This window comes from Tarenaya hassleriana, unplaced genomic scaffold (genome assembly GCF_000463585.1).
Source record: "Tarenaya hassleriana unplaced genomic scaffold, ASM46358v1 Cleome12, whole genome shotgun sequence".
In the NCBI taxonomy this organism is placed as follows: domain Eukaryota; kingdom Viridiplantae; phylum Streptophyta; class Magnoliopsida; order Brassicales; family Cleomaceae; genus Tarenaya; species Tarenaya hassleriana.
This window is the reverse complement of record NW_010962392.1, coordinates 558752-586596: the sequence shown is the minus strand read 5'-3', so window position 1 is coordinate 586596 and position 27845 is coordinate 558752. Positions and strand designations below refer to the sequence as shown.

Below are 27845 nucleotides of genomic sequence, written 5' to 3'. Positions count from 1 at the left end.
CCTGCTGAAATTTTTCAACTATCTTTTTTCCCAAAAACTGGTCATGATGTAATGTAGAATCAGGTATCATCCTAGACTATTGGACGCTTAAGGAACACATGCAACTCTACTAATTTAAAAACAAAGGTTTTCCTTGTTTCATAACTTACCCAACAGAATGTTGAAAAACACATTCCCACATAAAGCCATGGTATGATAACTCCAGAGATATCACAGTTCTCAAAACAGAGAACGGACCCAGGTAAACGAGGTAGATTACTTAGGTTCCAACCAGAACTAGCATATTGATCTGAATCACTTCCAGCATATTTCGATCGTTGCTTTGAGAACCCACCTCCAAATTTGTGTGTTTCCAAGTCAGCTCCATAATATACCTGTCATATGCCAAAAGAGCAGACATTAGAAGGAAAAATATTTTTAGAATAACAAGGAAAGGAAATTTTGTTAGTATGATAAAAAAGCATAAGCATAAGGGATGTAAACAAAATGCTGTTTCTACAGACCTCAACTTCATCAGTTCCTTGCTCCACTATCCGCCAATATTCACCTTCGATTTCCTCAACAGATGGCTTCCATTTTTTATCTACAGAAGCTCTGGAATCACAAGGATGATCCCCTATCCGGAAGTAACATTCCTTAAAGTAATCATCATACTTCTGAAACTTGTCCAGCGTAAAATCTGGCCCAGTCTGGAAACCAAATTTTCCATCCATCTCAGGGGAGGAAGCAGCTTCACAACATGAGTCCTTTCTTCTTTCCGATATTCCCATTCTTGAGTGTCTTTTTCGTTTTCTCCTTCTGTTTTTTGTTGTCTTGTTAATCGGTTCTCTATTTTGGAGCAAGTCAATCTGCTGGATCCGGGTGGAAAATTTGGAGTTCTCCCATATATGTTTGTCCTTGAGAGGGCAGGGAGGCCTCCATGAATCAGGCGGCACAATTCGACAGATGCCATATGATTCTGCTTTTGGGCGTAACTTCTCTATGTAAGCAAGTGCATCTTGAAACTCCTGATAGAAAAAGGATCAAGAAGATGAAATTTTAGTGAGATTCATCAAAACTACCACGGCATATATAAAGTATCTCGCTTAAATTTATTAGGATGGCCAAATACCTCAGGAGATGGATAAAACACGGGAGCTTCATCGATTGAAGGCCTGCAAGCTTCTGCAGGGTTCCACCCAGCAGACATCTCAAATATGAAACAAAACAATCGCATTCAGGAAAATAGGGGGAAGAGAGAGAAAGCAAATCCTAGCATCTGGTCTTAAACAACTAAACCAAACAATCACATAGAATATCCAAAGTGACATGCTGACAAGATTGTAAATGCAATCATAACCGGATTTCTCGATATCAGAAGCTTGAAACACAAGATTCCCAAAGTGACATGCTGACAATCACAAAGAAAATACGGACCGGACCTTAAAGTACTTTCTACGGGTTCAGACAAACATCAGTCATCTGTGGCATCTAATGTCTTTCCCCGACCAATACTCATTACAGTTCATTAACTGAATGGCGTATACATCAGATTTGCTTACTTTCAGACTAGAAGGACTACCGGTTGTTGCAGGGCTATGCTCCCTTTTAGTCGAATGTGTCTCAAAATCATCCTGTAAAGTGCACTTCTATAAGAAACTGTGGCAGTGTTGCAGGAAAAAAGCACTTGATCTCAAAGAAGAATTAAGCACAAATGCAAAATGAAACAGAACAACCCACTTGATGGGATGAGCAAAATCACAACCACGTTATCAAAGAAACTAAAGAATTTGGCAAATTGCCGTTTCTGGAGTGAGAGACATAGATAACCTAATCAGAAAGTGAAGGGAAAAAGAACAAACCTCCTTCTCTTGAAGTTGTGCTGCAGATGCAAGCTTGTCCATTTCACTGCAACTAGGTTTAGAAAAAACCTACTTTACCTCCCTGCTAAGCTAAAGATCGTGTTACAGACAAACCGTTCCTCTCTCTCTCTCAAGTAATGGGGATCGCATGAGAGAAGAAATGTTACAAAAACCAAATCTTTGCAGAAACCCTAAACCCAAAACGCATAGAGATTATCTCAGGAAAAAAGAGAGTAAAAATGCTCTTATCAACCAGAACCCGAAAGCAACCCAATACCACAAATCGCTCCGGGCATAGAATTTGACACAAACCCCACCAAAATTAGACTGCCTTCGGCTGGATCTTCATGCAAGAAACATTGGATTTGGTTCAGAACCCAAAAGGTCACTACTCCATTGTTCTTTGGGAGCTATCTAGATCCTATAGATTGCAATCGTAGTTAGAGACAAGCATCAGTTTCGATATCGGTTTGTCGTTCTGAAGAAGTTAGTGTGATTTAATGGTCATGTTCTGTCACACACTAATGTATTCTATATGAACTTTTTCTTAATCCGGGTTCCTCTTTTCTAACTAATTAGTTGAAAGCACGGATCTAAGTCTGTTTTGACGTCTGACTTGAAAGATAAGGAACAATTGGAAAGAGACGAAAGCAAGTGCAAAACAAAACCCAGATATAAGGGAGAGAAAAAGAAAGCTTGGTTTTTTACGCCATAAATGCAAGAATTTAAAAGACCAATGGGTGTACCTTCGGCGAGGGGTCAAGATTCCAAGAGGAGTGTACTCAACTTGAATTTGTAACGTTCATATATCTAACAAAAAGGTTTTAAAGCCTTATTAGGGTAGAATTGAAAAATGGAAAACAGAGATTATTAGGGTAGAATTGAAAAAGGAGCCACCTTTGGAGTTCGATCAAAGGAAGAAACGAGTAAAGATGAAGCGCCAAATCTTGAGAAAAAAAAAAAACCCGAACTTTCTCAAGAAACCAACCTTGGATTTGTAGAAACACTGATAGAAGACAGTTTTAGTGTATATTGTTGTTATCGTTTAATAAAACATCAAAAGGAAATTTCCCCAAAATAATCGAGTATGCAATTATAGTAAAGCATTTAATTAATGTATAATACATATTCTCCAAAACGAAATAACATATCAAACTTTTATATTCTATTTCGCTTCAATTGAAATATCACATGTGGTATTATTATATATATGAAATGTTATATATATATATGTATAATAAAAATCTATCTAATTATATGATGTGAGAAGATATATTCTATAGATTTCCCATGTTCAATAATCACTGCCCTTGTAAAAACATTGTTTTTTTTAATGAAAGACTATGGTTAATACTTACCATGATATGCACACACATATTATACAAAATACACATGCATGTGTGTATAGGTTTTTCCTAGGCTATGGTGGTTGTGAAGAACCAGTGAAACAGTTGGATTTTACTCCTTTGTGGCAATTTAACATGGCTCCTCCTGTTCATGTGCTATTTTTGAATTTTGAAAGCAAACTTTGAACAAGTCTATAAGGTTTGATTATATTCAGATAAGTTATTTTTGTTTCACTGCTCGGTTTTTATATTGATTCTCATTTCGATTCGGTTTGGTTATAATAAAAACATTTATTTTTTTTATAAAAAATTACGGTTATTACGAGTTTTTTTTATTTTGTTCAGATCAGTTTTTTCGGTTTTACAGGATTTATAATAATCATTCAATTTTATATCAATTTCGATTCGATTATGGTTATATATTGATTTAATTATTGACCAGATAATATTGAAGGAATATATACTAAGATGAGGATATGTGATACACAAATCGCATAAATCTGTGTTGTTGGCTTTGAATTTAAACCGCGTTGCCGTGGCCTTTGGCGTCAAAACGCGCGTTTAGGGCGAAACCGATTCGCGTTTGCGATTAAGTACGTTGGCACTAATACTGTGTATAGACACTAATTGGCAATTGCAGCAGTAATCACGATTAAACCGTTAATGAGGTTTATGTGAAAAACGCTGAAATGCTTCATCACATGATGTGGGGAATATCTGTAACGGCTAGTTCCATAGCTCTGTCGAAGAATGAAACACTTTTCCTAATACTTATAATCAGAAAAAGTGTGCGTGGAAAATAGAAAGATCGCTCCTTTCTTCTCTGTTCCTTCCTTCCATCACTCGGCTTCTCTCTGCACATCACTGCTACCCCCAAGTACGTGATTAGGGTTTGAGGGTTAGGGTTTGTCGGCGGATTCACAGCTCGACTAAGAAGACAGATGAAATTCTCAATGGCCTTGAACATTTTCAGAAAGAAGACATCCCCAAAAGGTAAGCTCAAAACTTTCCCCTTTTTTCTCCCGACATTTCCAGCTTCTGTCGTCTCCTTTTCTTGTCGAGAGCAATGGTGAAACTCCTCTGTCGGGATGAACTGGTTTCTTGTCTGAAGGGATTTAGACGACCCATCTGCCGTTGTTAACTAGGGTTCCAGAAAAATTTGGTGAAAATGTCGCCTTTAATTCCGTTAGTGCTTTTCGTGATTGCAGGAAATGGGGAACCTTCCGTAATAGAATGTGTGATCTTGCTAAAGATCTGAATTAGAAACCCTATCCGGATTCAGCTTTATTCCTACCAATGATTAAATTTGTTCTTTTTAAACCCATATATTCCTTTATGCAGATGCTCTTCGCACCAGCAAGAGGGAAATGTCTGTTGCTACACGAGGTATTATGTTCCTCTATCTTGGAAAATTTACATCTGGGTTTTCTAAAGTTCTTCACTTTCTCCATGATCTTCATGATATGTTTGAACAAATTGCATTTCGAAACCGGAGTAGCAAATGTGACTCCGAGCTTCTGTCTCTGGACTGTCTGTCCGAGGAATTATCGATATTCTCCATTGTTCTTTGGGAGCTATCTAGATCCTATAGATTGCAATCGTAGTTAGAGACAAGCATCAGTTTCGATATCGGTTTGTCGTTCTGAAGAAGTTAGTGTGATTTAATGGTCATGTTCTGTCACACACTAATGTATTCTATATGAACTTTTTCTTAATCCGGGTTCCTCTTTTCTAACTAATTAGTTGAAAGCACGGATCTAAGTCTGTTTTGACGTCTGACTTGAAAGATAAGGAACAATTTGCATTGCCTCCATGTTACTTGCTTTGTTCCCATGTCGCTGCAGGTATCGAACGTGAGATTTCATCTCTTCAAATGGAGGTACTAAACTTCTGTTTGGGAGTTTTTAATTCACCACCTTAATGTTATTATCAGGTTTCTTACAGTTTTACTGACATGTTGTTTAGGAGAAGAGGCTAGTTGCAGAGATAAAGAAAACAGCTAAGACGGGAAACGAGGCAAGTGTTTGATTTCCTCCTCATTTTAGTGAAACAATCTTTCACCGCGAGCCAATACGATAGGCTAGTAGAAGTTAACGTTTCATTCATGGCCTTTAGAAAAAGCATACACTTAATTGATTCAGCTATAACGATTTCAAAAATGCCATTAAAGAATATAAACTTTCTTTACAGTGACCCAATGAGCAAGGCTTTGCCCTTGAGCTTGCTAGAGAAGCATTAAAGGGATCACATTTACAGTTTCCAGGGCCTTGAGCTTTGTTAAGTGGATAAGATTATAAATCTTTTGAGTTTCTAACATGTTTCTGCTATTAGCATCACATGTATGTTTGTGACTATAGTGGCCCTCGCTTACTTTCAGTTCAATCCTTTTGATGAATCATTCTGGATATTTTAGACTCTTCTAAATCCCAATGTCTGCCTTTGCTGTTTATTTGTTTAAACGTTTTTAATCAGGCGGCCACCAAGATTTTAGCTCGTCAACTTGTTCGTCTGAGGCAACAGATTACCAACTTGCAGGGAAGCCGAGCTCAAGTTAGAGGTGTAGCGACTCATACGCAGGTACTTTCCCCATGCTAGTTTAGTTTACATCGACATATACATATGTTGATGTTATAACACATTTTCATTGCCTACTAAATATTGATTATTGTTTCTGGGAAACAGGCTCTGTATGCCAGCACCTCGATTTCATCTGGTATGAAGGGTGCAACCAAGGCAATGGTTGCCATGAACAAGGTATGCTATTTGTCAAATACCCAGACGAAAAATTGAATATGAAGGTCTCACTGCTGGCTTTATACTTCCGAGGAACTCAAATTCGATATAAGAATGGGAATTGCGAAATTTCTCTTGACTTCCAGTGGACACTGATGATCCAAAAAATCATAACAAGCAAGATTATCAGCCATTGTATTAAAACTTTTGATGTATCTTCAGCAAATGGCGCCCATAAAACAAGCCAAAGTGATCAAGGAATTCCAGAAGCAGTCTGCACAACTGGACATGACGGTAACAACATTTCTTCTCCTTCCGTTGTCTGATTCCGAAGCAATAGAGGGTCTTTGTAACAAGGACATTGTTAATAAAGATAAGAGATTTCTGTCTTTGTTATGTTTATGTTTTGTTCTTTGCAGATAGAGATGATGTCGGAAGCTATTGATGAAACGCTGGACAAAGATGAGGCTGAAGAGGAAACAGAAGAGCTTACTAACCAGGTGCCTAAGTCAAACTTCACCTCTGCTTTCTGCAAGAGATTTCTTTCCTGTTTCCTCTGTCTGGTTCTTACATGCATACCCTGTCTTCTTTCTAGGTGCTCGATGAGATTGGTGTCCGTGTTGCATCTCAGGTTTGGTTTCTTTTACAATGAAGCTGACACGAAAACAAAAGCCTTCTCATACCTCGGGCGAAATTACTTTAACCCGTTTCTTTCTTTTGTATAACAGTTAACTTCAGCTCCAAAGGGCCGTATCACACCAAAAACCGCTGCTCCCACCAGTGCTAATAACAACAGGTATGTGTTCATTTTCGTTTAGCATGACCAGTGGGAAAATCTCGGGGAACTGTTCATTATTTGTTCATACGAATGGCAAATTCATGCAGCTCTGAATCCACGGAGATCGAGGAACTGGAGAGGAAGTTGGCATCGCTGCGACGAATCTGAGAAATGATACATGAACTTTGGCAGGGCATTTTTCAAGAGAAAAGAAGCTTCCTTTTATATGTAAATCTACTGAAATGAACACTGAATAGATGAACAAGAAGATATACTACCATTGACATTTTGATTCTGAGTTCTTATGGGAAAAGACCAAATCAGCAGCTTCGGACAGGGAAAAAAGCAAGTACAAGTAACATTATATCATTCTATGATGGACTGGATAACTCCTGCACCAACGGTCTTCCCTCCTTCTCGGATAGCGAACCTCATACCTTGCTCACAAGCAACCGGCATGATCAGCTCCACAACCATTTTCACACGGTCACCCGGCATTACCATCTTTGACTCTTCATCTTTGTCATTCATAATCTTTGTCACTTTACCAGTCACATCAGTTGTTCTCATGTAGAATTGCGGCCTGTACCCTGCAAAGAATGGAGAATGCCTTCCTCCTTCCTCTTTCTTCAACACATACACAATGGCCTCGAACTTGGTGTGTGGAGTTATGGATCCAGGCTTGGCCAAGACCATACCTCTCTGGATATCATCCTTTTGGACACCCCTAAGCAACAAACCGACATTATCTCCGGCCATAGCCTCATCAAGGATCTTCTGGAACATTTCCACTCCAGTAACTGTCACATTCCTGGTATCTTTCAATCCGACAATGTCCACTGTCTCTCCAACCTTGACGGTTCCTCTCTCAACACGGCCAGTGGCAACGGTTCCACGACCAGTGATAGAGAAGACGTCTTCAATGGCTAACAAGAAGGGCAGATCTGTCTGCCTCTGCGGAATTGGGATGTAACTATCGACAGCGTCCATAAGTTCGTAAATTTTATCGACCCATTTGTTCTCACCCCTCTTCAAGCTAGGATTCTCAGTCAGAGATTCCAAAGCTAACAAAGCAGATCCTGATATGATGGGAATATCATCACCGGGAAATTCATACGATGAGAGAAGCTCACGAACCTCAAGCTCCACTAGCTCAAGCAATTCACTGTCATCGACCTGATCCTCCTTGTTGAGGAAGACGACCATGTTGGGAACACCCACCTGCTTGGCAAGAAGGATATGCTCCTTAGTCTGCGGCATCGGCCCATCGGCGCCGGAGACGACGAGGATAGCTCCGTCCATCTGGGCAGCTCCGGTAATCATGTTCTTGACGTAATCGGCGTGCCCAGGGCAATCGACGTGGGCATAGTGGCGGTTCTCGGTCTCGTACTCAACAGTGGCGGTGTTGATGGTGATACCACGAGCCCTCTCCTCAGGAGCGGCGTCGATTTCGTCGTACTTCTTCGGGGCGCTGCCTCCGGTGGAGGCGAGGGCCATGGTGAGGGCGGCGGTCAAGGTGGTCTTCCCATGGTCGACGTGGCCAATCGTGCCGATATTCACGTGGGGCTTCTTCCGCTCGAACTTCCCACGGGCGGCGCGGACGGTGAACGCGCGGCGGGGCCGTCGAGAGAGGGCGGAAGCGGACGAGGAGGAGGAGAGGTTGGTGACGGAGTAAGCAGGGAGGAAGGAGGAAGAAAGGGTTAGGGATTTAGGCTTACCGGCAGTCGAAATGGAGGCGGAGGGGCAGAGGGAAGGGGAGGAGGCGTAGAAGCAGAGGAGTCTAGACGAGGTGGAGGAAGAAGCGACTGGAGCAGAAATTGCCATCGGAGAGAAGGGATTGAAGGGAATTCAGGTTTGGGAGTCGATGGAGGAGGAGGAAGGAGAGGGAAGAGAAGAGAGGAGTGTAGAGAGTTGTGTTATCTGGTTGAGGGAAGGCGAAGGAGAAATCAAACGAAGGGCTGCCATTAATGGACTCAGCTCAGCCTCTATCCATCGGAGTGGCACGACTCGTAATTTTCCTCGCTACGTGGCCCAGTAAATCATCACAAAGGCCTTCACTTCATGGAACAAAAATCGTGTCGTTTTTACAGTCTAAAAACGGCAAGACAATGACTGATATATCAAAATCAGGAACTACTTGTCTTAGTTGTCTAAAACCTGAAGAGATTCTTGTGAACTTTGGGCACTAATCGACATGTCAGTGAGACTCTGGTTTGGTCTCTGTGAAGAATCTTGTCACCTCCATTGCTGTCCTCTTCAGTTAATTTCTCCATGTTTGATTCAGACAAAGCTTTGGCTTCATTAACAGCCTGAACCACCAGAAGAAAGAAAAATCATTGCCCTCCAAACTAATACATTCTTTTAAACATCATATGTATCTATAGAAACATTACTATTGCAAACATGAGAACTTTCAAACTAAGATTCTCGTCTCACCCCTTCGTAACATTGTTGTGGATCGTCGGTAATGCCATGCAGGAAATCTGGAACAAGAAAGGATAAAAAAAAAATTCAAATTGTTGTCTAAACCCCTCACTGCAAGAACAAGATTGTATTCCTCTCGTCTAGTTTCTTGAGTCGTCCAAGATTGATATTAACAAGAATCTATTATATAACCTATCAGAAGTCAATAACATCACTATGGCTGTTAGATTCATTATTCATTAACCCCTGAAAGCATTTCCAAGATCCGAGTTCCGGTTAGGTTCTCTTCCATTACCTACCACACCTTTGTGGCAAATGCCTGGTGCAGGCCTTGATACACTATCTCAAACATTAACTATGAATACTTGATTAAACCTTCTTAATTAACTTTGTAATTTCATGAAACATTAATCGTATGGCTTGAGTTTACAGTTACAAGAGACTTACTTGAGTATGCTTCATCTTTGAAGATCAGTAAGCTGCGAGGCATCATCAAGACAGAAAACGGGTGGTAATCTCGGTCCCATTCATCTATTCCATGCCCACATGCTTCTGCATCAGGGCTTTGATCTACGGAATCACCATGGCACAATCTGAATCTTGGATGTGGGCTGAAGTCCATAACAACAGGCGATCCAAGAGACAGAATAGCTACGACAGGAAAATAAGCGGGTCCATCCTGGTGTGGCTGTGGAGACAGAACAATGGAAGTGAGAAATTGCACAACATTCAATTTCACAGAAACCTAAACCATTGGAAAGAAAACCGAAAGAAAACATAAAACGATGAAGAATACCAAAAGAACTGTTGATTACGAACCATTATTCCTTGGTCAGGATGGTATTCATTGATGAGGACATGATTGACTGCAGAAGGGAACAGGCCTGAGCTTTCATATATTTTGGATGTAATCTTTGTCAACCAAGAAGGCACTGAAATCAAGGGCAATACACAAACAGCTTGGGTTATGCATCTTTACTTTGTCTCAGTTCATCTCTTTACTATGTTTCAGATTTCAGTACCACATTACTCTTAACAGTTCCAGGTGATGAACGATCAGAAACAAGATAATGGTAGAACTTTCAAAAACTGAAAACATTAAGAACTAAGTTTTTTCATATATCACATCTACGATACTAAGTTCTTACTTACGCTCTTGTGGCAGGAGACCCTTTTCATGGACCACACCACCTGTAACATATCCACAAGCAAGAACTCAGCCTGTCATTAGTGTAAATAGGATGTCTATTTCTTCAAATATCAGAAAGACTACTTGTCAAATAAACATTGTACGAGAAAGGTACACATGGTTTAACACACCCCAGTTCTGTAGTCTCCTGTTCTTCAATGGCTTCCACTTAGAGACAGGTGCCCCATCTATCTACAATACATGCAAACATGTGAGAAGTAAATAGAATCAGTTTAAAGGAAAGAGAACAGCAATGTCAAATGTAAAAGAAGTGATCTGAGAGTTACATTATTGAGGAGGTGAGTTTGTTCTTCATCAGTGATGAACTCTGGAATGTAGAACAACGTGGGGATCTGACCGACTCTAAAGCCTTCTAGTTTCTCTTCCACACTCATGCCTGCTGAGGGATTAACTTGTATTGGATTCCTGAGGGAATTCGAAAACGGAAAGGAGAGATTAGGGAACTTTTTCTGTGCTATTCATTCTAAATGTTGATATAAGGTACTTATAAAATCTCATATCCTAAACTAAATCAAATCAACCTAAACGGGTTATATTCTCTAAGAACATGGTGTCAAGTATCTTACAACTACACCTTCTGAATATAAACTCCGACAAAAACACAGTCCACACTCCAAAGAGACGACATTCTAAGACAATTCTTGAAAGGATTCCTTTTGTTGGCTTATGACTTAGAGACAGGAACAGGGAAAGCTGAAAGCCGTGTAACATGTAAAGATCGTACCTTGAAAACAAGAATTTTCATACTTTTGACTGAATGGGTGATGAAATCATCATCTCTACACTCAAAACTATGATCGAAACAAATAAAATCACATGTTGAAACTGTCTCTGTAACCCATTGGACAAAACTAACTCAACGACAACAGAGTGCTGAGAGTCTTGCCTATCTACTTTCACCATTAACATCTGAAATGTAAAGAACCCAGAGGGAAAAAATTGAGAAAGAAGGCAAGGAAAACTCACTGCGTTGAAACTGAAGAAACAGAGTGATAGATGAACCCTAAGAGGGAAGAGACAGAGACCTTGCTTCATCTGTGGAAAAGAATCAGACCGATGGTCGAAGAAGAAAACGAAGGTTCTGTCGCTGAGAAGCTCGACGGGACAGGACAGGACACAGCCCAAGTGTATTAGTTCTTGGGCTAAGAGTGTTATACCAAAGCCTGACGAGACCCAACCTTCTTCTTTCTTATGGCCCCAAACTTTTACCATTAATTGAAAAATTAGGGCTTGACCAGGCAGGAGTTTTACAAAGGAGTGATTTTGGAGGGAGGAGAAAGATAAGGCTCTGAAGCTAAGAACGAAGAGATCACTGAAAGAAAGAACGAAGGATGGCGGCTTTGAGTTCCGTGTCCATTTCATGTCTACATTCACAAAATCGCAGCGAAAGCTCCTTACTTTTATCCAAAAGACTCTCTTTTCCACAGCCATTTTCCATAAATTGGTCTCTGCAGAAACCCAGATTCTCAATCTCGCATTGCCTCAAGAAAAGTGGTGAACTTGATGAGAGAGAAAGGCAACAAGAACATGGAGGAAAAGGAGGAGAAGAGGAGGAAGAAGAGGAAGAAGAAGAGTATTGGGTTGTGACGGCCGTGAGAAGCTTCTACAATGAGATCGTTATTGTGGATAGTGCTAAGTCCAGATATCTCCTCCTTGATTCTACTAGTGAGCTCTCCAATGATTTTAACCAACATTTCTAGTGAATGTGAAATCATTTATGTGTGATTCCTAGTGATTGTTTTCGTATTTCATTACAGAACTCTGAAGAACTGTTCATTGTTGGCTTTGATTTGGAAGAACTGCTGATTTCTCGTATTGTGATTCTGATGTGTTTTCTTGTGTAGAGAATGTGCATAGTGTTATCAACAAGGGAGGTCAGAATTGGACTAAATCCTACTGGGTATGTTTTAGATTCGTTTTGCAGTTCTCAGAATAATCATATGTATTCATGCAGCTTACACATTCATATACAGTCTACATGTTTTGATCCTTAAGCTTTTGAGATTGTATACTATGAGTAAGCGTTTATGATTTCTTTCCATGGAGTTGGGGATGTTTGCTTGATGTATCATCATAAGCTTATATGATCAACATTCTGTTGCAGGATGAGTTTGCTAGTTTGCCGGCTATAATCCCCGAGGGCCCAATTGCGATTTACGGCTTGGTGAATTACCACACAAAACCCATAACAAATCTGACTTTCCATGATCATCTCAGATGCTTAAAGATGAAGTGGAATGGCTTCTCCATTTTTCACTGCAATGATACTGTCTTCATGTTTTTAGGGTGGTGGAACAGCAGTGCGGTTAATGCTCGAGTTGTGGCCTTCTTTGCAGCTTGAGGGTTGGGAAATTGACCAAATTGTATGTAAGAAATCTCACAGTCAGCATTTCCAACCAAACTTTCAGATTTGCAATAACACCCACTTTACGGCCGATATGTGAATGGTCTGCAAGAATGTTAATACAATTGCATACGATTCTTTGGTTCACCGGATTCTTACATCTTGTATGCACAGTAGTTGATTGAGAAAGCAAGAGCCTATCTAGGGCTGTCTGAACTGGAGGAACCAACGCCAGAGGGTGGCAGACTTCATGTTCGTGTTGAAGATGCTCTTGCTCCATCTCAAGATGCTTATGGAAGATATGCTGGTTAGATTTCCTCGTGATTTATTGATCATCCTTTTTCTGGTTTATACCCTGTGGAAATCTTCATACAGACTTCCTGAAGTGATAAAGTCTGTACACATAAAAGCATCTGATTTATGCATTCTTCTTACAGTGTTTCCTGCAACATGATATAACCTTTTGTCTGTCAAGTTAATCTGTTTGCTGACTGTCCTGTCCCTGTCTGAACTGAACAATTCATGCTCAGGAATCATTGTCGATTTGTTCTCCGATGGGAAGGTCCTAAGCCAGCTGCAAGAGGTACTTGACCCTTGTGGCATTAGTATTATTAGCATCTATTCTTGACAGTGTAGGGGGCAGCCACTGAAGCAAAAAGCTTTATTCAATGACGAACCGCAGGTTCAAACCTGGCAGGAACTAGGTAGCAGGTTGATGCCTAACGGCCGGATAATGGTGAATTGTGCTGGAATCAAGGCAGAAGAAGATACCTCGAATGGAAAACCACAGGTGGTATCCGGTGATTCGGCTTGGGTGTTGAACTCTACCATCAAGACCTTGTCCGAGGCATTTCCCGGACAAGTATGTCTTCCTGTTTATCATCTGTCATGGATTTGTTTCAGACGTGTGTTTCGAGACTCGAGGACCGATCATCTGAGATTTTCTTGACGCAGGTTTGTTGGAAGAGAACACCGGATCCACAAGGTTTGAACTTCATGGCCATGACCGGGGGCTTACCTGATCAGATTGCTTGGTCTAATGAGGTTCCTGTCCGGATGAGCGAAGCTGTGAAGCAATGGAAACTCTGCCAGTCTTTTCCTTGAGTGGAAATCTGCACCAGCTGTCTTGTTTCATCAACAGAAATTGTTCAGCCTAGTTTCTTACACGCCCTTGAAAACATTTCCCCTTAGCGCAGTCCATACTTTTGCAGAAAATATCTAACCTTTTAAGACATTTAGTTGATTTCGATGAAATGCATCCTTTATGCCCTCTCTCCAGTTCACATGTATCCAAAAACATATGAATGATGGGTTTTGTGCATAACATGGAAACAAAACTGTACCAACCAAAACCCACTAAACCAGAAACATCAAGAAAGCTGCTGACGCTACTACAAGGAACACAACAACAGGGCAAATCCCGTCATAAAACACTAGGGGGGGTGTGTGTGTATACACTATTTGCCCTGTTCCATATCTGTATGAAAAATTATGGATATTATCTTGGAAAATAATTGTATAAAAACCTTGTCGGTATGGATAATATCTTGAAAAATATCAAGAGAAAAATACACAACATAAAAATTTAACCAACCAAGGACTCGGTGTTTCATATTCTATCAAAGAAATATTATAGACTTTATAACAACCGTCAAAAGCTCAGGGAAATCATGAAAGTTGAACTGTCTGTATAATTATAATAATCATTATAAAGAGCAATTACAACATATGATTAAATTACTACCCGTGGATGCACCCTCCATCATTGATTACTATAAAATCTCCAAGGCATCATGCCGTATCATCATCATCTGAGAAAATTCCATAAATATAATGATTCCTATATATAGAGTTGGGAATTAAAAAGAAGACAGAAAATATGATCGCGAACTGAATGAATGTTTATGCATTGACGCTGCTGTTGTATGAACAGGCTTCAGGTTCTGTCTGAAACCAAAGGTTCTGTCCTTGTCCATACTAGAGATGGAAACTTTTGATGGGAAGAACACGATCCAAGATTGCCCACCAGTTTACCTTTGCATTTGCCTTAGAGATAACCAAGAACGAAGATTCGGAAAAACGCAGAGGCCGAGAGAAAAGTTCCTCCGATAAGGCATACTTGCAGAGCTTTCTTCCTCCTCCTGCTGCTCGACCAGCCTAGATACTCAAGACTGGTCTCTAAGATGGATTCACCATCAAGGTAATAGACCTACATAATGTTATCCATGATTAGTAACCAAGAGAAATCTTGGGAGAATCTGGAAATCTAATCTCGAGATAAACACATTAGATGGTGATCGTGTTTAGGTATTGAAGGATAAAGCGAAAAAGTCGGAACTTACGGGCAAGCTATTCAAAAGAACCAGTGCCAGAGAGACATGGAAAGTGCATATCAAGCTCCTTTCCAAGATATCCGGGAGGCGAATGCCAAAACTAAAAACTCGACGAGGTTGGTATGAAGTTAGATGAACCGAATGTGCAGTGGCAATCAGGTCACCCACGAAAACAAAACTCCCCAGACAATCATGTTCTGGTGAATTTTTCGAGGTATTAACTACCAAGCTTATACTTCCACCAATTCTCGAACAATTTGGTGAAGTGCTTCTATAGGTGATCTCTGTCCAAGATACACCAGGAGATTCAACAGGATGCAAACATGACTCGCCCTGAAAACATTGTCAAATACATAAGCATTGTCAGAAATTGATAACGAAAACGTACTTTGAGAGGATATTCTCAAGCAGTCACCTGTGAACATATGCAGCTAATTTCATCGGTGTCAGAAGTCACCCACCCATCACCGCATTTGTTAAGCTTGACAATGTCCTTTGCATCCAAACAAATCATGCTCTTCCCTCGGATTGGTTGATCATCTTTACCATTCTTGTCGTGTGAACTAGTAGTTTCCCTTAAGCAAGGCATAGGAACAAATGCAGAGAGATCACCAGGGCAAACGAACAGGTTCCCAGTCATTTCAACTTTGTACCCTTTTTCAATCAGAGATAAAGGAACACAATAACCCTTTCTGTGATGAAACCTTCCGAGGGAAGAATTGGATCTTTCACTGTTGTACTTATCCAAGAGAGCAGCCAATTCAAGCCACTCTTTAGGGTTATGTACCCGTATGCCATCTAAGGACACAATAACTTCTCCAGCAGACAGGTAACCAAACAATGGTGAAGTGGATGGCACGTCCAAAACCTATCAAAGGAAACTATTCAGAATTTTCTACAAAGTTAATCAGTTAAGACAGGCGAAAACATAAATACAGACCATGGGGCTATCTCCGTGTATGTAAAATGGAGACAAGATCACTGGCAGGAGAAACAAAGTCAATGCGCAAACTGCACAAAACTGCAGAAGAAAGCCAAGATCGAAGGTCATTATACTAAGCATAAGGTACGAATAATACTGGATACAAAAAAAGAAGGGGAATAAACAAAGGGAAGAAATCTAACCACTGCATTATGCCAGATACCAGCACAGTATACACGAAGAGTGTTAAACCGTGGAAGTGCTTCAAGAACATCATGATCGAATGCCACGAGCCCGCCAGGAAATATAGCCGCCATGAAAACAGCAATGTATTCCATCTGTATGCCCTCACTGCCCCCGAATCAGAAGGATCCTAGAATTCAGAACCTGAGATTCTAACTGAACTCTTCAAGGAACCAGAACTAAACATAAAGTCATTCCTTTTGCTTTGTCTCTCATTCACTCTCGCTTAATTCACTATTGATTCAAACAGAGAATGGATATATTTACAGGAAAAGGGTCAACTTGATTCACTAAGAACAGGAAAATGTGAAGAAAAAAAATAAGGGAATTTGATGGACTGACCTCGCGGCAGCAAGAGCATGGCCGAGTTCATGAACTAATACAGAAATAACAGTAGAAATGAACACATGGACGATCCCAGACGGTGACACGCGCTGCAAACACGGAAGATATGATAAGGCTTTGCGTTCGAATTCCGAATCTGAAGTAAGGAAGAAATTGTGTGTAAGCTCACGGTGGAGGGAGAGAGCCCGAACACGGCGGCGAGGAGGCGATCGGAGACGGCGTTGGGGTGAAATTGCAGAAGGAGGAGGACGGAGACGAGGACGAGAGAAGCAACGCCTAAGCCGAGACCGACGGAGAACCAGACCTTCATGACGCGGGAAAACCGCCGTCCGAGGCGGTAGATCGGCTCGTTGAACATCGAGATCTTGTAGTCACAGTAGCAGCACGAGATGACGGCGTCGGGATTCTCACCACCGGCGTGTCCAGATCGGATAGGGAGGACGGAACCGCCGTAGTTCCCGGCGGAGTGACGGAACCTCATCCGAAATCTTCTCACGCGCCGCCCAGAAACTTCCATTGGTTTGGTTGAGACTCTCACGCGTTTAGGTGGCTGGAGCAAGGAGCCGATTAGATTAGCCGAGCCAACTTCTCCTCCCGGTTCGAACCGGTTCGGATTGATTAGAAAACCGAATTATACAAAATTCAATTCAGAGTTCGGTTTGATTTAATCTTTGAAAACCCGAATCGAATGCCTACCTTATTTAAAATATTTTGGGTCGAAAAGTTCAATTCAGTTTAATTTTGTCTTTTTACTTTTAAAAAATCAAAAGATTTATATTGGAAAAGACGGCCTCAACGAAGAAAGCATCCCCTCGGCCTTTTTTGTACACGTAGAAGCAGAACCACATGACCGAAACAAAAGAATTTGAAACCCCAAAGAACTATAAAAATAGAGCCTAAAAAAAATCAAAAGAAAAGAAAAAGAAAATGAACTCCATAGTCCATAAGTGGCTTAGTGCTGTGCTGCCCCTACTCGCACGTGCGTAAAATGCAACCAGCACGTGCGAAAAGATACACCATCTTTCCCTGCTCGGAGTAGTCGGTGTCCATACTCTCCATGCCTTTCAAACCCCTTCTTTTTTGCTGCTGCAAATATAAGTTCATGGAGAAAGGTCAATAGAAATGGCTTTTTTTTATTAAAGAAAAAAGCATTAGCATATGCCAACAAAAAAAACAGTTGGGTCCCATGTCTTATCGAGTTTATAAAAAATTTTATTACCCCATTAGATTTTTGGTAAGGCCCATTCATCTTGTCATCACCCCACCACCACCACATATACACGTGTATATATATATATACTATACATGGAATCAATATAATCTGTAACATGTATGCACATAGCCACACACACATACATACGCATAACATCAAAGCTTAAAGCTTTATCTGTTTTTCCGTTTCAATTGTGATCAAGAACTCAAAACTTGAACAATGAAAAAAACCCTAATCCCCAAATCGTGATTTAGACTTAAAAGGGTTTCAAAAGATGGAAAAAAATCCAGATTCATAGTAAATGGTGACAGAAGAGTAAACTTACCTTCTTCACACTTTTCTTCTCTCTAACTTCATACCGGCTCTTGGTCAAGTCAGACAGCCACATCCCTGGAAAACAATACTGCCACACAAACCCAAATTTTCAAGATTAGGGTTGAAAATTTTGCCTTTTTTTTTCATAATTCATCTTCTTTCTTTTTTGGGTGTTAGAAAAAAAAAAAAAGGAAAGATGAAGACTTTGGATGTTTTATTTCCCTACTCGGAGTAGTCGGTGTCCATACTCTCCATGCCTTTCAAACCCCTTCTTTTTTGCTGCTGCAAATATAAGTTCATGGAGAAAGGTCAATAGAAATGGCTTTTTTTTATTAAAGAAAAAAGCATTAGCATATGCCAACAAAAAAAACAGTTGGGTCCCATGTCTTATCGAGTTTATAAAAAATTTTATTACCCCATTAGATTTTTGGTAAGGCCCATTCATCTTGTCATCACCCCACCACCACCACATATACACGTGTATATATATATATACTATACATGGAATCAATATAATCTGTAACATGTATGCACATAGCCACACACACATACATACGCATAACATCAAAGCTTAAAGCTTTATCTGTTTTTCCGTTTCAATTGTGATCAAGAACTCAAAACTTGAACAATGAAAAAAACCCTAATCCCCAAATCGTGATTTAGACTTAAAAGGGTTTCAAAAGATGGAAAAAAATCCAGATTCATAGTAAATGGTGACAGAAGAGTAAACTTACCTTCTTCACACTTTTCTTCTCTCTAACTTCATACCGGCTCTTGGTCAAGTCAGACAGCCACATCCCTGGAAAACAATACTGCCACACAAACCCAAATTTTCAAGATTAGGGTTGAAAATTTTGCCTTTTTTTTTCATAATTCATCTTCTTTCTTTTTTGGGTGTTAGAAAAAAAAAAAAAGGAAAGATGAAGACTTTGGATGTTTTACCTGGAGGGCTTTGTCAACGTTCTTCGCCCGTTTCCGGGGCCGATGTGGGAGTTTTGTCCCTTTCATCGCCAAGAAATCTTCTTCCTTCTCTTTCCTAGACAGGGCAATGTGAATCCTGGGCCATTCCATCATTTCCACCTGCGCCGTTTTCTCGCCATTGTTGTTTTTCGTCTCGTGCTCCAATAGAGCCTGAGCTGTTGATTCCGATCGGTTCACACGGTGGTGCTGATGATGGTCGAACCCGTTTTGTCTCTGTTGTTGATGATGATCCTTGCCATTTGATTTCTTCTCGATCTTGTCCGGAGATGGCGGAGATCGCTTAGTTCCGGCCGCCGATCTGGACACCGCACGGCCGCCTTCGCCGCCGAGATTTCTCGCCGGCGAACCGATGGCGGCGGCGGATCGGTCTTCTAAATTCCTGGGCATTACGTAACAACCACAAGGTTAAAGCCACAGGTGATTTTGATAGGGTCTACTGATTCTTTCCCCCTTTTTTTCCTTCTCTTTTATTCCCCTGTTTTGCTGAAAAGTTAAAGTTTGAGACTTTGAAAGAGTGGATGAAGCTTTTTTTTTTCCTCCTTTATACGAAAAACCCCAGAAATTTAAAAAGACGGAAATTTTGGTAAGAAAGTTAATACCCAATAATCAGAATAAAAAACCCATAAGAAAATATTATTACTTGATTGAAAAAAAACAACTGAGAGATCGAATTGAAGGGCGAATCCGAAAAGACGAAATAGAAATGAGAGAATTTAGTAAGAAACTTGGAAGATCGAGTCAAAGAAGCAGAATAAGATTAGAGATATGCTATAACAAAAATAAAAATAAAAATAAGGAATAGTCGGTTAAAAAATATTCGAAGTTACCATGAAAAGAAAATACCACACAGAGTGAAACCAAGAAGAAACAGAGATTTATGGACAAAACAAAAAGGAAAGGAAAGGAAAGAACATAGAACAAGGGGTATTAAAGTAAATTCATAAACAGAGTTTTTTATCACCAAATTCTGGTTAAAAAAAAAAAAGATGAACCAAGCGTTTGGGTTGGATCTAAAAAAAACACGAAATTTAAGTTAATTAAAAACTAAAACCCCAAATTAAGAAAAATCGCATTAGAAATCGGATGAACAAAAATAAACATTGTCAGAGGGAAATATAACTTTTACAGGAAACAAATCCAAAGATTTGGGTTTCAGTTCTGTAAAAAGATATATTCTTTGCATAAATCCGGCTATTTAAATATTTGCAATATAAAAAAAGGCCGAAAAATAATATTGTGGAGGAAAATGAAAATATTCCCAAACCTGGCAGCGATGAATCCAGATGTAGCTTCCTTGTTTCTGACGGAACCGTTTCTAGGGTTCGTACTCCGACCGGAGGATACGCCGCAGAGAAGCGGCGGCGGCGGCGGCATTGTCGGATTCGCCGATCGCTTCTGCAGCTTGTTCGACGATACCTTCCCATGTCCCGACGACGACGAGGAATCATCGGCTGCGGCGGCGGCGGATCGGATCTCAGCCCGAGAAACCCTAGAACGTTTCCGTTGTCCCCACTGCAACAGCACGTCTCCGCTGACGCCGCCGGGACTGGGGGTGGGGTTAGGATCGTGAGGATCTTGTTGGGATCTGAATCGGAAGCCCTTGGAAACTCCGTCGACGGCCGAACTGGCGATCGTGCATGTTCCGTTGGCGGCGGCGGAGGAAGTTGCTCTGCCTTTATCGGCGGTGGCGTCTTCCTTTGGTGCTCGTGAAGGAGAAGGTCTCAAGTAGGGCTTCTTGCCATTGGTGAGAGGAAGACAATCTGGGCTGACTCTCTGATACCTGTTCAATGGTTTGAATCAAAACCCCAAACGAAGCCAGATCAACAAGAGGGATTCCAACCAGAGGAAGATCAACTGGAAACAGGAAAATGCATCTGAATCCATTGAAGTTGTGAAAAGAAAACAAAAATTCAGGATTTCAGCTGTATTTTCATCCGATTCTCTCTTCTGGGTTACTTGAATTTACAGTGATCAGGGCATGAAATCAAAACAATAGAACCTCCCCGAGGATTTTAGCTCTTTGGTGCTCAAAATCCAAATTCTTCTTCTCTTTAAGCAAAGATTCGGATCTTCCGATACGGCATAGTCATCAAGAGAAACAAAAAAATACATCCAAAGAGAAAACAAAAATTCAAAAGGTTGACATTAGTTTCAGAATACCGTGAATCTGGAGAGTTTTCAAATCAACCCTAGATCCAGAAAACCATAACCAGTTCAGAAACGAAAAAAATAACATAACAAAAAAAAAGTGGAAATTCCGGTGGTTTGTTCATCAGAAAGATCGAACAAAAAAACATCAAAACGACCGACGAGAAGATGAAAGGGGTTGACGGAAAACGAAAAACGGAAAAAGGACACAATCGAGAACAGAGAAGATGAATGAGAGGACCTCATCATTTACCCAAGAGAAAATCCGGTTTCGGGTTTCTGCAACGGTGGGTTTCCGATTCCGATCTGTGGTTATTTTCCGATTCTAGAATTGGTTCAGTCCTCCTTCTTCATTTCCGATGAAACGAAAGAGAGAACGAAAACTTCAAGGCTCCGTCTACTTCTACTACTTCTTCCTCTCGTACCGACCACCAGAGGGACAAGGATAAAGAAAGAAAGACCCTAGAAGAAGGATGAAATATATGTAAGAGTGTATGTATAGGGGAAAGGAGGGAGAAGAGAAGGCGGAGGAGGAGAGGAGAAATGGAGGCTCTGCGTTAACAGTGAGGAAGGAAGGGAAGGAGAAATAGTGGGTGAGTTATTGTGCAATATTCCTTTATTGTTTTCAATAAAGTTTTTGTTATTGCTTCTCAAGTACTCTAACTTTCTTGGTTCTTCAACTTCCACCCGCATATTACTTGTTTTTACAAATTAGTCCTTGGCCCAATATAAGCCCATTAGATGGACCTTACCTCGTCCCTCCGGATCTCCTTGTGATCCAATGGATTTGGCTCTAATTATTTTCTATTACAATTTTTATTTAAAAGATAAATTTTATTAAAATTTGGTTTATATATTGATAAAAATATTTTAAAATTGGTGATTTTCATGGCTAAATAATTGAAAACAAAGGAAATAACAAAAAAAGTGAGGTAGGTCTAAGTTCTAACAAGAACAAGATGAGTACAATAACTTAAACATGGCTTATCATGCCAAGAAGAGGAACATATGTCTGATCCAATAAGACAAGCAAAGCAATGGAAACACCAATTGAACATATCCTAACTATGACATCAAAAGGGCATGGCATGGCATCCATGCATGCATTATCACACAAACTGAACTTTCACTGAAACACATAGATTCCAGCTGAATGGCCAGTAAACCTTATCACCATGCGGCTAAAAGTAAATCGGTTGAGGTCTATCTCCGGTCATAGCTACCGGAAAAGCCGAGGAACAGATCTTCTCGGCACTTTTCCTTCGAGCTTTATCCTTCTGTAAGCTTCTCTTACGTGGCAAGGTCTTATCGGTCCGGTTTCCTTCCTTTCTCCCATCACAATCCGAGCTGCATATGATGTTGAACTCAGTTTAGGCTTTATGCTATATCCCCTATTTCATCATGATCATACAAAGTTTCTTTTTTTTCCTCTTTCACCGGAAAAAAATATCTACATAACTCCCACTTTTACCTGTCTCGACAATTTCTCCAACAAACATCTTTGCAATACTGCAGACCACGATCGTTATTGGCAAATTGATCTTCTGACTCCCTGTTATACTCACCAATAACTGCATTGAGACAAAACAAGAAGAACACAAAAGGGGGAGCAGATTAAGGTATTTGACATGTATTACAAATCATAAAATTCCAGCAGACCCGCTGACCTAATCACTCACTATCTAGAAAGTTCCGACCTCAAAAGTCAAGGCCTGTTTGTGTTGGCAAAATGACAGACAGGATTAAGGTGATACGCAGTATAAGCACGAAGATTTGAGAACGTTGGGTCTCTTTCCACACATTCAGAATGGAAGAAATAGCCAAGATTTAGAGTGCATCAGCCTAAAAGGACAAAACTAAAACCAGAACCAAATGAATGAAGGCATCAAGAACATAGACAAGGGTGTGTTTTTGTGAAATTTTTACCCTCTTCATGCTTGATCTCTGGAATGCAGATCTCCGAAACAATTCATATCTGCTCATCTGGTCCCCTGTGAATTGTGATAAAATGGCCCTGAAGAATCACATGTGGATCCACACGCACATTATCATAAAATGCTCCCAATATGATGCAAAGCAACAATCGAAACAGAGCTGAAGCCTTGAATCAACAACCACAACAGAGAGAAGAAATCAAACACTCACTGCATCTTGGCCATCTTATCAGGATCAGCACTGGACGGGAGCTTGGTGAGTTCAACTTCCATATTCTCTTCCTCTTCTTCATCATCCTCGTCTTTGTTCTTCCCTAAACCCTCCATGGAAGTTTTAGGCTTTTTCGCCGGACGGAGATCCCCGGCGGCTATCTCGTCCTCCTCCGGAATCTGCTCGATTAGGGTTCGACTCTCATCCCCTTCGCCTTCTCCACCGACGCCTCCGCCGACAGGTGACTCCGGCGGCGACTCCTCTTGCTCCTCCAATGCCGCTTCAAACGGATCCTTCGAGTGCTTCATTCCTGATAAAAACCTGAATTACGATCAATCATTTGATCCAGAACAAATCAATGATTCCCATACTCCATTAAAGTCACCGGCATTAGCATCACAGTAGCACGATTCCACGTAAAATCCCCGATGAGGCTAATTAGGGTTTCGTCCATACAAGAGACAACCGACAGAAATTGAAACCAGAAAAGACAAACCTTTAAGTGCTCTCGAGTAAATTGATCAAATTTCAGGAGAATCGTCTCCTTCGATGGTTGTCGGAATCAATCGCTCCCCAGAAATTTTTATGTGCGAGAGGGACAGTGACACATTCTCCGATCCAACTCTGATGCCTTCTTATAGGGACGTTAAATCCGGCTTAAACCGAACCAGGACTCAACCAATATCTTAAACCGGATATTTCGGTACTTCAACCGGTGTAAACCGAACCGGTTAGGACTTTTAAACAGAAAATTTAGGTTGAATAACCAAAGATTATTTGACTTGAAGTCAATCTCTGAAATGATATTATGTAAAGTCTGAATTAAATATATCAGTTTCAAGCTAAGTTACAGCAAAATCACCAAAGCTCTTCTTCATTTCCACAAGCTTTCAGCATTTAGAAACATCAAAAAACAGAAGACCAAACAAAAACCAAGAAAACCCAAAAAAAAAAACTGAGATTTACACCCTAAAGCCCTAAACAAAACCATTATTACAATCTAAGATTGTAAATCAGATACTAAGACAAGACAAGATCATGATGTTCGTGAGACTTCGTCACTGCATCTGAAAAGTGGAAGGCTGTCTGGCTTGTGAAATCATCTGGACAACTTCCCTCATCGTGGGTCGTTCAACGCTCTGTTCTTGAACACAGAGCATTGCCACGAAGAACACTTGCGTTGCTTCCTCCAATGGCGGATTGCTCAATCTTTGATCGAGAATCTTGACGACCCCTTGCTTGTCGCAGTTCGTCTGGATTTTTGCCCATTGCACGATGTCTAACCCTTCTTCTCCAAAGTTGTCCACCGGTTTCCGACCCGTAATCAGCTCCAACAGCACTACCCCGAAGCTGTATACGTCGCTCTTCTCGTCTACTCTCAGCGTATACGCGTATTCTGTCAGAGAAATCGTGTGAAAACGTCAGATTATACGGAAAAAAAAACGTATCTTTTCGATGGATATTGTATATATATGTATATACCTGGAGCAATATAACCATACGAGCCTGCAATTGCAGACATGCATTCTGATGCACCATTTTCCTGCATCATGAACTTTGCCAACCCGAAATCAGCGACGTGAGCTTCGAATTCAGGACCCAACAGAATGTTATTAGATTTGACGTCTCGATGGATTATGAGAGGCGAACAGTCGTGGTGAAGATAGCAGAGTCCTTTTGCCGCCTCGAGAGCGATCTTGAGCCGGGTTTCCCATTTCAAGAGCGCTCCTGTTTTACCGTGCAAGACTTCTCCGAGGCTGCCATTGGGCATGTACTCGTAGACGAGCAGGTTGATGTCCTTGTTCGAACAGAAGGCGAGTAATCTCACTATGTTTCTGTGTCTGATCTTCCCTAATGTCTGAATCTCTGCAGTCAGGCCATTGTCATGGGAGGAACCTCTTCCTATGCTCAAGAGCTTTTTAATGGCGACTTCCTCTCCGTTTGGCATTACCCCTTTGTAGACAATTCCTGCTCCACCTCTTCCTATCACACTGTTGTCTTTGACAGATTCCAAGATGTGTTCGCTTTGGAATTCGAGTTTCTGAAAACCGATTAGCTTCCATGAGTTAGAGTTGTTCTTTCTCATTTTCCGAGTCTTGACAACTGCTAACACGACGAACGCGAGTGAACATCCTAGTAAGGCTAATGCGAACAGCAGCTTGAAATTTCCGGGAACTTCGCGATGAGACTTGGTGCTGGTTCGGGTTTCGAGCTGTAATGGCGATCGGTTCTGCGAACTGTTACACGGGTTTGAAGAAAATCCGCAGAGAAAAGGGTTCCCGAGAAATGACGTGTTGTTGAAGAAAGAGAACTGTCCTGATTCGGGCACTGAACCAGAGAAGTTGTTGTGTGAGAAATCTGCAGACGTTAGGCTCTTCATGGACCCGATTTCGACCGGAATGCTTTGGTTCAAAGAATTCCAAGAAAGATTCAGGTAGTTAAGTACCTTAATCTGAGTGATCTGAACCGGAATCGGACCAGACATCTGGTTATGGTTCAAATCTAAGTACGTCAGTGACTGACAACTACCGATCCCGGGAGGCAACTTGCCTGAGAAGTTGTTTCTGCTCATGTCAAGCTTGAGAACACTCTTCAAACCTCCGATTTCTTCAGGGATTTGTCCCGTGAAGCGGTTTGAGCCGAGCTGAAGAATCTGGAGGCTGCTGAAATTGCCAATAGAAGCAGGGAGCGAACCCGACAAGCGATTATTCGACAGATTGATTTGCGTGAGGTTCGAAGGAGCTTTTCGGGTCTCTACTTCGATTTCTCCGGACAACAAGTTGTTCTGAAGCTCGAGAAGCGAAAGATTCGGCGAGTAAATCAAATCCTTTGGCAGTTTACCTGTCAGATAATTCTGCCCCATTCGAATTCTCGATAAAGTTTCGCACTGGCCGAGATCCTCAGGGATAGGACCAAACAAGAAGTTGTTGAAGAGTATCAGAATCTTGAGTGTCCGGCCGGAACAGAGGGTTCTTGGGATCAAACCTGTCAGCTTATTGGAAGAAAGATCGAGTTCGAACAAGTGCCCGTTTGAACCGAGCCTCGAAGGAATCGTCCCTGTGAAATTGTTCATCCATAGCTTAAGAACTTCGAGATTTGGCAACTCGGCCACGAACTGAGGGATCTGGCCGTGGAATCTGTTGAAGAAGAGGTTTAACAGATGAAGTTCTTGAAGACCAGATAGCTCGACTGGGAGTTCCCCTTCCAAGAAGTTGTTGGAAAGATCTAAAGACTTGAGACTGGTCATGTTCCCGAGTTCTGGAGGAACAGAACCTGTCAGTTTGTTTGTCTGAAGGAACAGTGTATCGAGATTCCCGAGTTTCCCGAGCTGCGGGGGAATCGAGCCTTCCAACCCGCAATTCGCCATGTCCAGATGACTCAAACCGATCAAATTCCCAAACTCCGGAGGTATTCCACCGTCGAAATCGTTGAAGTAACCCAAGAAAAGCTGTTTCAGAGTAGTGATGTTCCCAAGCTCGCCCGGTATTCTCCCATGGAGATCATTCCCAGCCAGAGACAGAAACTTAAGCCGCAAGAAACTCCCGTAGCTTGTCGGGATTTCACCGGAGAAGTAGTTTCCGCCAAGATTCAAGTACTCGAGCCGAGGCAGATAGGTCAACCCTAAAGGCAGCGACCCATTGAAGTTATTGTTATAAACATCGATCCCCACCAGTTGCTTCATCCACTTGAATCCACTTCCGAGCCCTCCTTCAAACGCGTTGTTGGATATATTCAAGAACTCGAGCCTGAAAAGCTTGTGAATTTCCTTGGGAAACTCGCCGGAGAAATTGTTTGAGGACAGAGAAAGATCGACGAGGCTGGAGAGACGGGTGATGACAGGTGAGAGAGACCCAGAGATGTTGAGATTGGATATGTCGAGGCGAGTTACGGACAGATTATTGGAGCTGCAAAAGACACCGGTCCAAGAACAGAGAGACATGAAGTTTGACATATTCCATGAATGGAGAGACGGATCGTAGGATTCAAAGCCCTGTTTCAGAGAAACAATAACCCGGGCTTGTCCCCATAAGGATGATGATGATGATGATGAAACGAAACAAGAACACGGAGCAGGAGAAATGAGGAGAAAGAACGAAGACAAGAAGAGGAAGGTGAGATTCTTGTCCGAAGCTGAAGTACTCATTATGGCATTTGACAGATACCCAACAAGAAACCTTAAAGAGTTTCAGAGGAGAAGAAGACGAGGAAGAAGAGTTCAGACAGGAAAAACCCAAAAACCCTAATTTACGACAGAAGCTAAAGATATGGATTGAACGCAAACGATGTCTTTACTTAGTGTTTCTTTTTGTGGGGGTTACACTAAGTTACTGCAGAAGCTTATACTGAATATTTATAAAGTGAGGAGAGGATAAATACTGAAATTCGAATGATAATGATGATGAAAATAGCAAAGATTTTGGTAAAAAATAATAATAAGGGAAAAAGGTGAAAAAGAAGTCGCAGCATCCAATGCATTCTTGGTCTCTTTGCTTTAATCTTTAGTTATATATATATATATATATA

General features: G+C 41.2%; 9 protein-coding genes across 24 annotated transcripts in view; 2 read left to right on the top strand and 7 right to left on the bottom strand.

Annotated features, from left to right (window-relative positions):
* LOC104806238 (probable lysine-specific demethylase JMJ14) overlaps positions 1-2651 on the bottom strand; it is a 6024-nt gene extending 3373 nt beyond the window's left edge. Inside the window, exons 1-6 of one of the 4 annotated variants that reach the window (XM_010531034.1) lie at positions 2588-2651; positions 1842-2184; positions 1542-1613; positions 1112-1189; positions 504-1007; positions 150-374 (exon numbers count right to left, since the gene is read on the bottom strand). In XM_010531034.1, coding sequence (XP_010529336.1) covers positions 150-374; positions 504-1007; positions 1112-1189; positions 1542-1613; positions 1842-1883 — 921 coding nt within the window. In that variant the 5' untranslated portion in view covers positions 1884-2184; positions 2588-2651. Of the gene's footprint in view, positions 1-149; positions 375-503; positions 1008-1111; positions 1190-1541; positions 1614-1841; positions 2229-2587 lie in introns of those variants that run through there. The other 3 variants (XM_010531035.2, XM_010531037.1, XM_010531036.1) reach the window with 3 other exon arrangements.
* A 1294-nt stretch (positions 2652-3945) lies between these two features.
* LOC104806239 (vacuolar protein sorting-associated protein 2 homolog 2) lies at positions 3946-6993 on the top strand. 2 transcript variants are annotated; one of them, XM_010531039.2, is made up of 11 exons: positions 3946-4180; positions 4529-4573; positions 4975-5066; positions 5153-5203; positions 5660-5764; positions 5870-5941; positions 6143-6214; positions 6340-6420; positions 6516-6551; positions 6649-6716; positions 6806-6993. In XM_010531039.2, the coding sequence occupies exons 1-11, from the start codon at positions 4129-4131 to the stop codon at positions 6864-6866; spliced, it is 735 nt and encodes a 244-aa protein (XP_010529341.1). In that variant the 5' UTR covers positions 3946-4128; the 3' UTR covers positions 6867-6993. The 2 variants fall into 2 exon arrangements, with proteins under 2 accessions (XP_010529341.1, XP_010529342.1); XM_010531040.2 differs by having other exon boundaries at positions 3948-4180; positions 5032-5066.
* On the bottom strand, positions 6953-8638 carry LOC104806240 (elongation factor Tu, chloroplastic-like). The gene has a single exon (XM_010531042.2). The coding sequence runs from the start codon at positions 8520-8522 to the stop codon at positions 7065-7067; it is 1458 nt and encodes a 485-aa protein (XP_010529344.1). The 5' UTR covers positions 8523-8638; the 3' UTR covers positions 6953-7064.
* Positions 8639-8737: 99 nt separating this feature from the next.
* On the bottom strand, positions 8738-11452 carry LOC104806236 (alpha-ketoglutarate-dependent dioxygenase alkB homolog 6). 7 transcript variants are annotated; one of them, XM_010531026.1, is made up of 8 exons: positions 11358-11452; positions 10599-10737; positions 10443-10503; positions 10275-10313; positions 9942-10054; positions 9570-9810; positions 9135-9181; positions 8738-9007 (listed from the first exon to the last, which is right to left on the bottom strand). In XM_010531026.1, the coding sequence occupies exons 2-8, from the start codon at positions 10704-10706 to the stop codon at positions 8849-8851; spliced, it is 768 nt and encodes a 255-aa protein (XP_010529328.1). In that variant the 5' UTR covers positions 10707-10737; positions 11358-11452; the 3' UTR covers positions 8738-8848. The 7 variants fall into 7 exon arrangements, with proteins under 7 accessions (XP_010529328.1, XP_010529327.1, XP_010529329.1 ...); XM_010531025.2 differs by having other exon boundaries at positions 11299-11401; XM_010531027.2 differs by lacking the exon at positions 11358-11452 and adding an exon at positions 11057-11118.
* A 123-nt stretch (positions 11453-11575) lies between these two features.
* On the top strand, positions 11576-13871 carry LOC104806237. The gene is made up of 8 exons (XM_010531032.1): positions 11576-11997; positions 12177-12232; positions 12437-12496; positions 12618-12695; positions 12854-12983; positions 13207-13259; positions 13359-13538; positions 13631-13871. The coding sequence occupies exons 1-8, from the start codon at positions 11664-11666 to the stop codon at positions 13778-13780; spliced, it is 1041 nt and encodes a 346-aa protein (XP_010529334.1). The 5' UTR covers positions 11576-11663; the 3' UTR covers positions 13781-13871.
* A 445-nt stretch (positions 13872-14316) lies between these two features.
* Positions 14317-17115, bottom strand: LOC104806234 (membrane-bound transcription factor site-2 protease homolog). 4 transcript variants are annotated; one of them, XM_010531021.2, is made up of 8 exons: positions 16689-17115; positions 16517-16608; positions 16135-16282; positions 15950-16030; positions 15425-15877; positions 15019-15342; positions 14711-14885; positions 14317-14487 (listed from the first exon to the last, which is right to left on the bottom strand). In XM_010531021.2, exons 1-7 carry the CDS (start codon positions 17034-17036, stop codon positions 14724-14726), a joined length of 1608 nt encoding a protein of 535 aa, XP_010529323.1. In that variant the 5' UTR covers positions 17037-17115; the 3' UTR covers positions 14317-14487; positions 14711-14723. The 4 variants fall into 4 exon arrangements, with proteins under 4 accessions (XP_010529323.1, XP_010529324.1, XP_010529326.1 ...); XM_010531022.2 differs by lacking the exon at positions 16689-17115 and having other exon boundaries at positions 16135-16304; XM_010531024.2 differs by lacking the exon at positions 16689-17115 and having other exon boundaries at positions 16135-16269; positions 16517-16603.
* A 372-nt stretch (positions 17116-17487) lies between these two features.
* On the bottom strand, positions 17488-21736 carry LOC104806233. 2 transcript variants are annotated; one of them, XM_010531020.2, is made up of 6 exons: positions 21418-21736; positions 20293-20808; positions 18990-19407; positions 18782-18859; positions 18266-18326; positions 17488-17541 (listed from the first exon to the last, which is right to left on the bottom strand). In XM_010531020.2, exons 1-5 carry the CDS (start codon positions 21423-21425, stop codon positions 18270-18272), a joined length of 1077 nt encoding a protein of 358 aa, XP_010529322.1. In that variant the 5' UTR covers positions 21426-21736; the 3' UTR covers positions 17488-17541; positions 18266-18269. The 2 variants fall into 2 exon arrangements, with proteins under 2 accessions (XP_010529322.1, XP_010529320.1); XM_010531018.2 differs by having other exon boundaries at positions 17489-17541; positions 18266-18329.
* Positions 21737-22136: 400 nt separating this feature from the next.
* Positions 22137-23922, bottom strand: LOC104806232 (transcription initiation factor TFIID subunit 11). 2 transcript variants are annotated; one of them, XM_010531017.2, is made up of 5 exons: positions 23818-23922; positions 23322-23642; positions 23103-23190; positions 22648-22747; positions 22137-22523 (listed from the first exon to the last, which is right to left on the bottom strand). In XM_010531017.2, exons 2-5 carry the CDS (start codon positions 23627-23629, stop codon positions 22396-22398), a joined length of 624 nt encoding a protein of 207 aa, XP_010529319.1. In that variant the 5' UTR covers positions 23630-23642; positions 23818-23922; the 3' UTR covers positions 22137-22395. The 2 variants fall into 2 exon arrangements, with proteins under 2 accessions (XP_010529319.1, XP_010529318.1); XM_010531016.2 differs by having other exon boundaries at positions 23322-23631.
* A 205-nt stretch (positions 23923-24127) lies between these two features.
* LOC104806231 (leucine-rich repeat receptor-like serine/threonine-protein kinase BAM3) lies at positions 24128-27677 on the bottom strand. The gene is made up of 2 exons (XM_010531015.2): positions 24804-27677; positions 24128-24717 (listed from the first exon to the last, which is right to left on the bottom strand). Exons 1-2 carry the CDS (start codon positions 27463-27465, stop codon positions 24380-24382), a joined length of 3000 nt encoding a protein of 999 aa, XP_010529317.1. The 5' UTR covers positions 27466-27677; the 3' UTR covers positions 24128-24379.
* Positions 27678-27845: the final 168 nt, after the last annotated feature.

Bases quoted from the DNA above. Each gene is read 5' to 3' on its own strand.
- LOC104806239 (XM_010531039.2), top strand. From the start codon at position 4,129: ATGAAATTCTCAATGGCCTTGAACATTTTCAGAAAGAAGACATCCCCA. The intron at 5,067-5,152 runs GTACTAAACTTC...CATGTTGTTTAG, and splicing joins TTTCATCTCTTCAAATGGAG to GAGAAGAGGCTAGTTGCAGA. The intron at 5,942-6,142 runs GTATGCTATTTG...ATGTATCTTCAG, and splicing joins CAATGGTTGCCATGAACAAG to CAAATGGCGCCCATAAAACA.
- LOC104806240 (XM_010531042.2), bottom strand. From the start codon at position 8,522: ATGGCAATTTCTGCTCCAGTCGCTTCTTCCTCCACCTCGTCTAGACTC.
- LOC104806236 (XM_010531026.1), bottom strand. From the start codon at position 10,706: ATGAGTGTGGAAGAGAAACTAGAAGGCTTTAGAGTCGGTCAGATCCCC. The intron at 10,314-10,442 runs GTGTGTTAAACC...GATATGTTACAG, and splicing joins CAGGAGACTACAGAACTGGG to GTGGTGTGGTCCATGAAAAG. The intron at 9,182-9,569 runs GTAAGTCTCTTG...TTCTTGTTCCAG, and splicing joins CAAAGATGAAGCATACTCAA to ATTTCCTGCATGGCATTACC.
- LOC104806237 (XM_010531032.1), top strand. From the start codon at position 11,664: ATGGCGGCTTTGAGTTCCGTGTCCATTTCATGTCTACATTCACAAAAT. The intron at 12,233-12,436 runs GTATGTTTTAGA...ATTCTGTTGCAG, and splicing joins ATTGGACTAAATCCTACTGG to GATGAGTTTGCTAGTTTGCC. The intron at 13,260-13,358 runs GTACTTGACCCT...GACGAACCGCAG, and splicing joins TCCTAAGCCAGCTGCAAGAG to GTTCAAACCTGGCAGGAACT.
- LOC104806234 (XM_010531021.2), bottom strand. From the start codon at position 17,036: ATGGAAGTTTCTGGGCGGCGCGTGAGAAGATTTCGGATGAGGTTCCGT. The intron at 15,343-15,424 runs GTGACTGCTTGA...CAATGTTTTCAG, and splicing joins TTAGCTGCATATGTTCACAG to GGCGAGTCATGTTTGCATCC. The intron at 14,886-15,018 runs GTAAGTTCCGAC...AACATTATGTAG, and splicing joins TTCTTTTGAATAGCTTGCCC to GTCTATTACCTTGATGGTGA.
- LOC104806233 (XM_010531018.2), bottom strand. The intron at 19,408-20,292 runs GTTTGGGAATAT...CGTAATGCCCAG, and splicing joins TCTGGATTCATCGCTGCCAG to GAATTTAGAAGACCGATCCG. The intron at 18,330-18,781 runs GTAAGTTTACTC...TTATATTTGCAG, and splicing joins AGAAGAAAAGTGTGAAGAAG to CAGCAAAAAAGAAGGGGTTT.
- LOC104806232 (XM_010531017.2), bottom strand. From the start codon at position 23,629: ATGAAGCACTCGAAGGATCCGTTTGAAGCGGCATTGGAGGAGCAAGAG. The intron at 23,191-23,321 runs GTGAGTGTTTGA...GTGATTCTTCAG, and splicing joins GATAAGATGGCCAAGATGCA to GGCCATTTTATCACAATTCA. The intron at 22,524-22,647 runs GTAAAAGTGGGA...CATCATATGCAG, and splicing joins TGGAGAAATTGTCGAGACAG to CTCGGATTGTGATGGGAGAA.
- LOC104806231 (XM_010531015.2), bottom strand. From the start codon at position 27,465: ATGAGTACTTCAGCTTCGGACAAGAATCTCACCTTCCTCTTCTTGTCT. The intron at 24,718-24,803 runs GTATATACATAT...TTTCTCTGACAG, and splicing joins GTATGGTTATATTGCTCCAG to AATACGCGTATACGCTGAGA.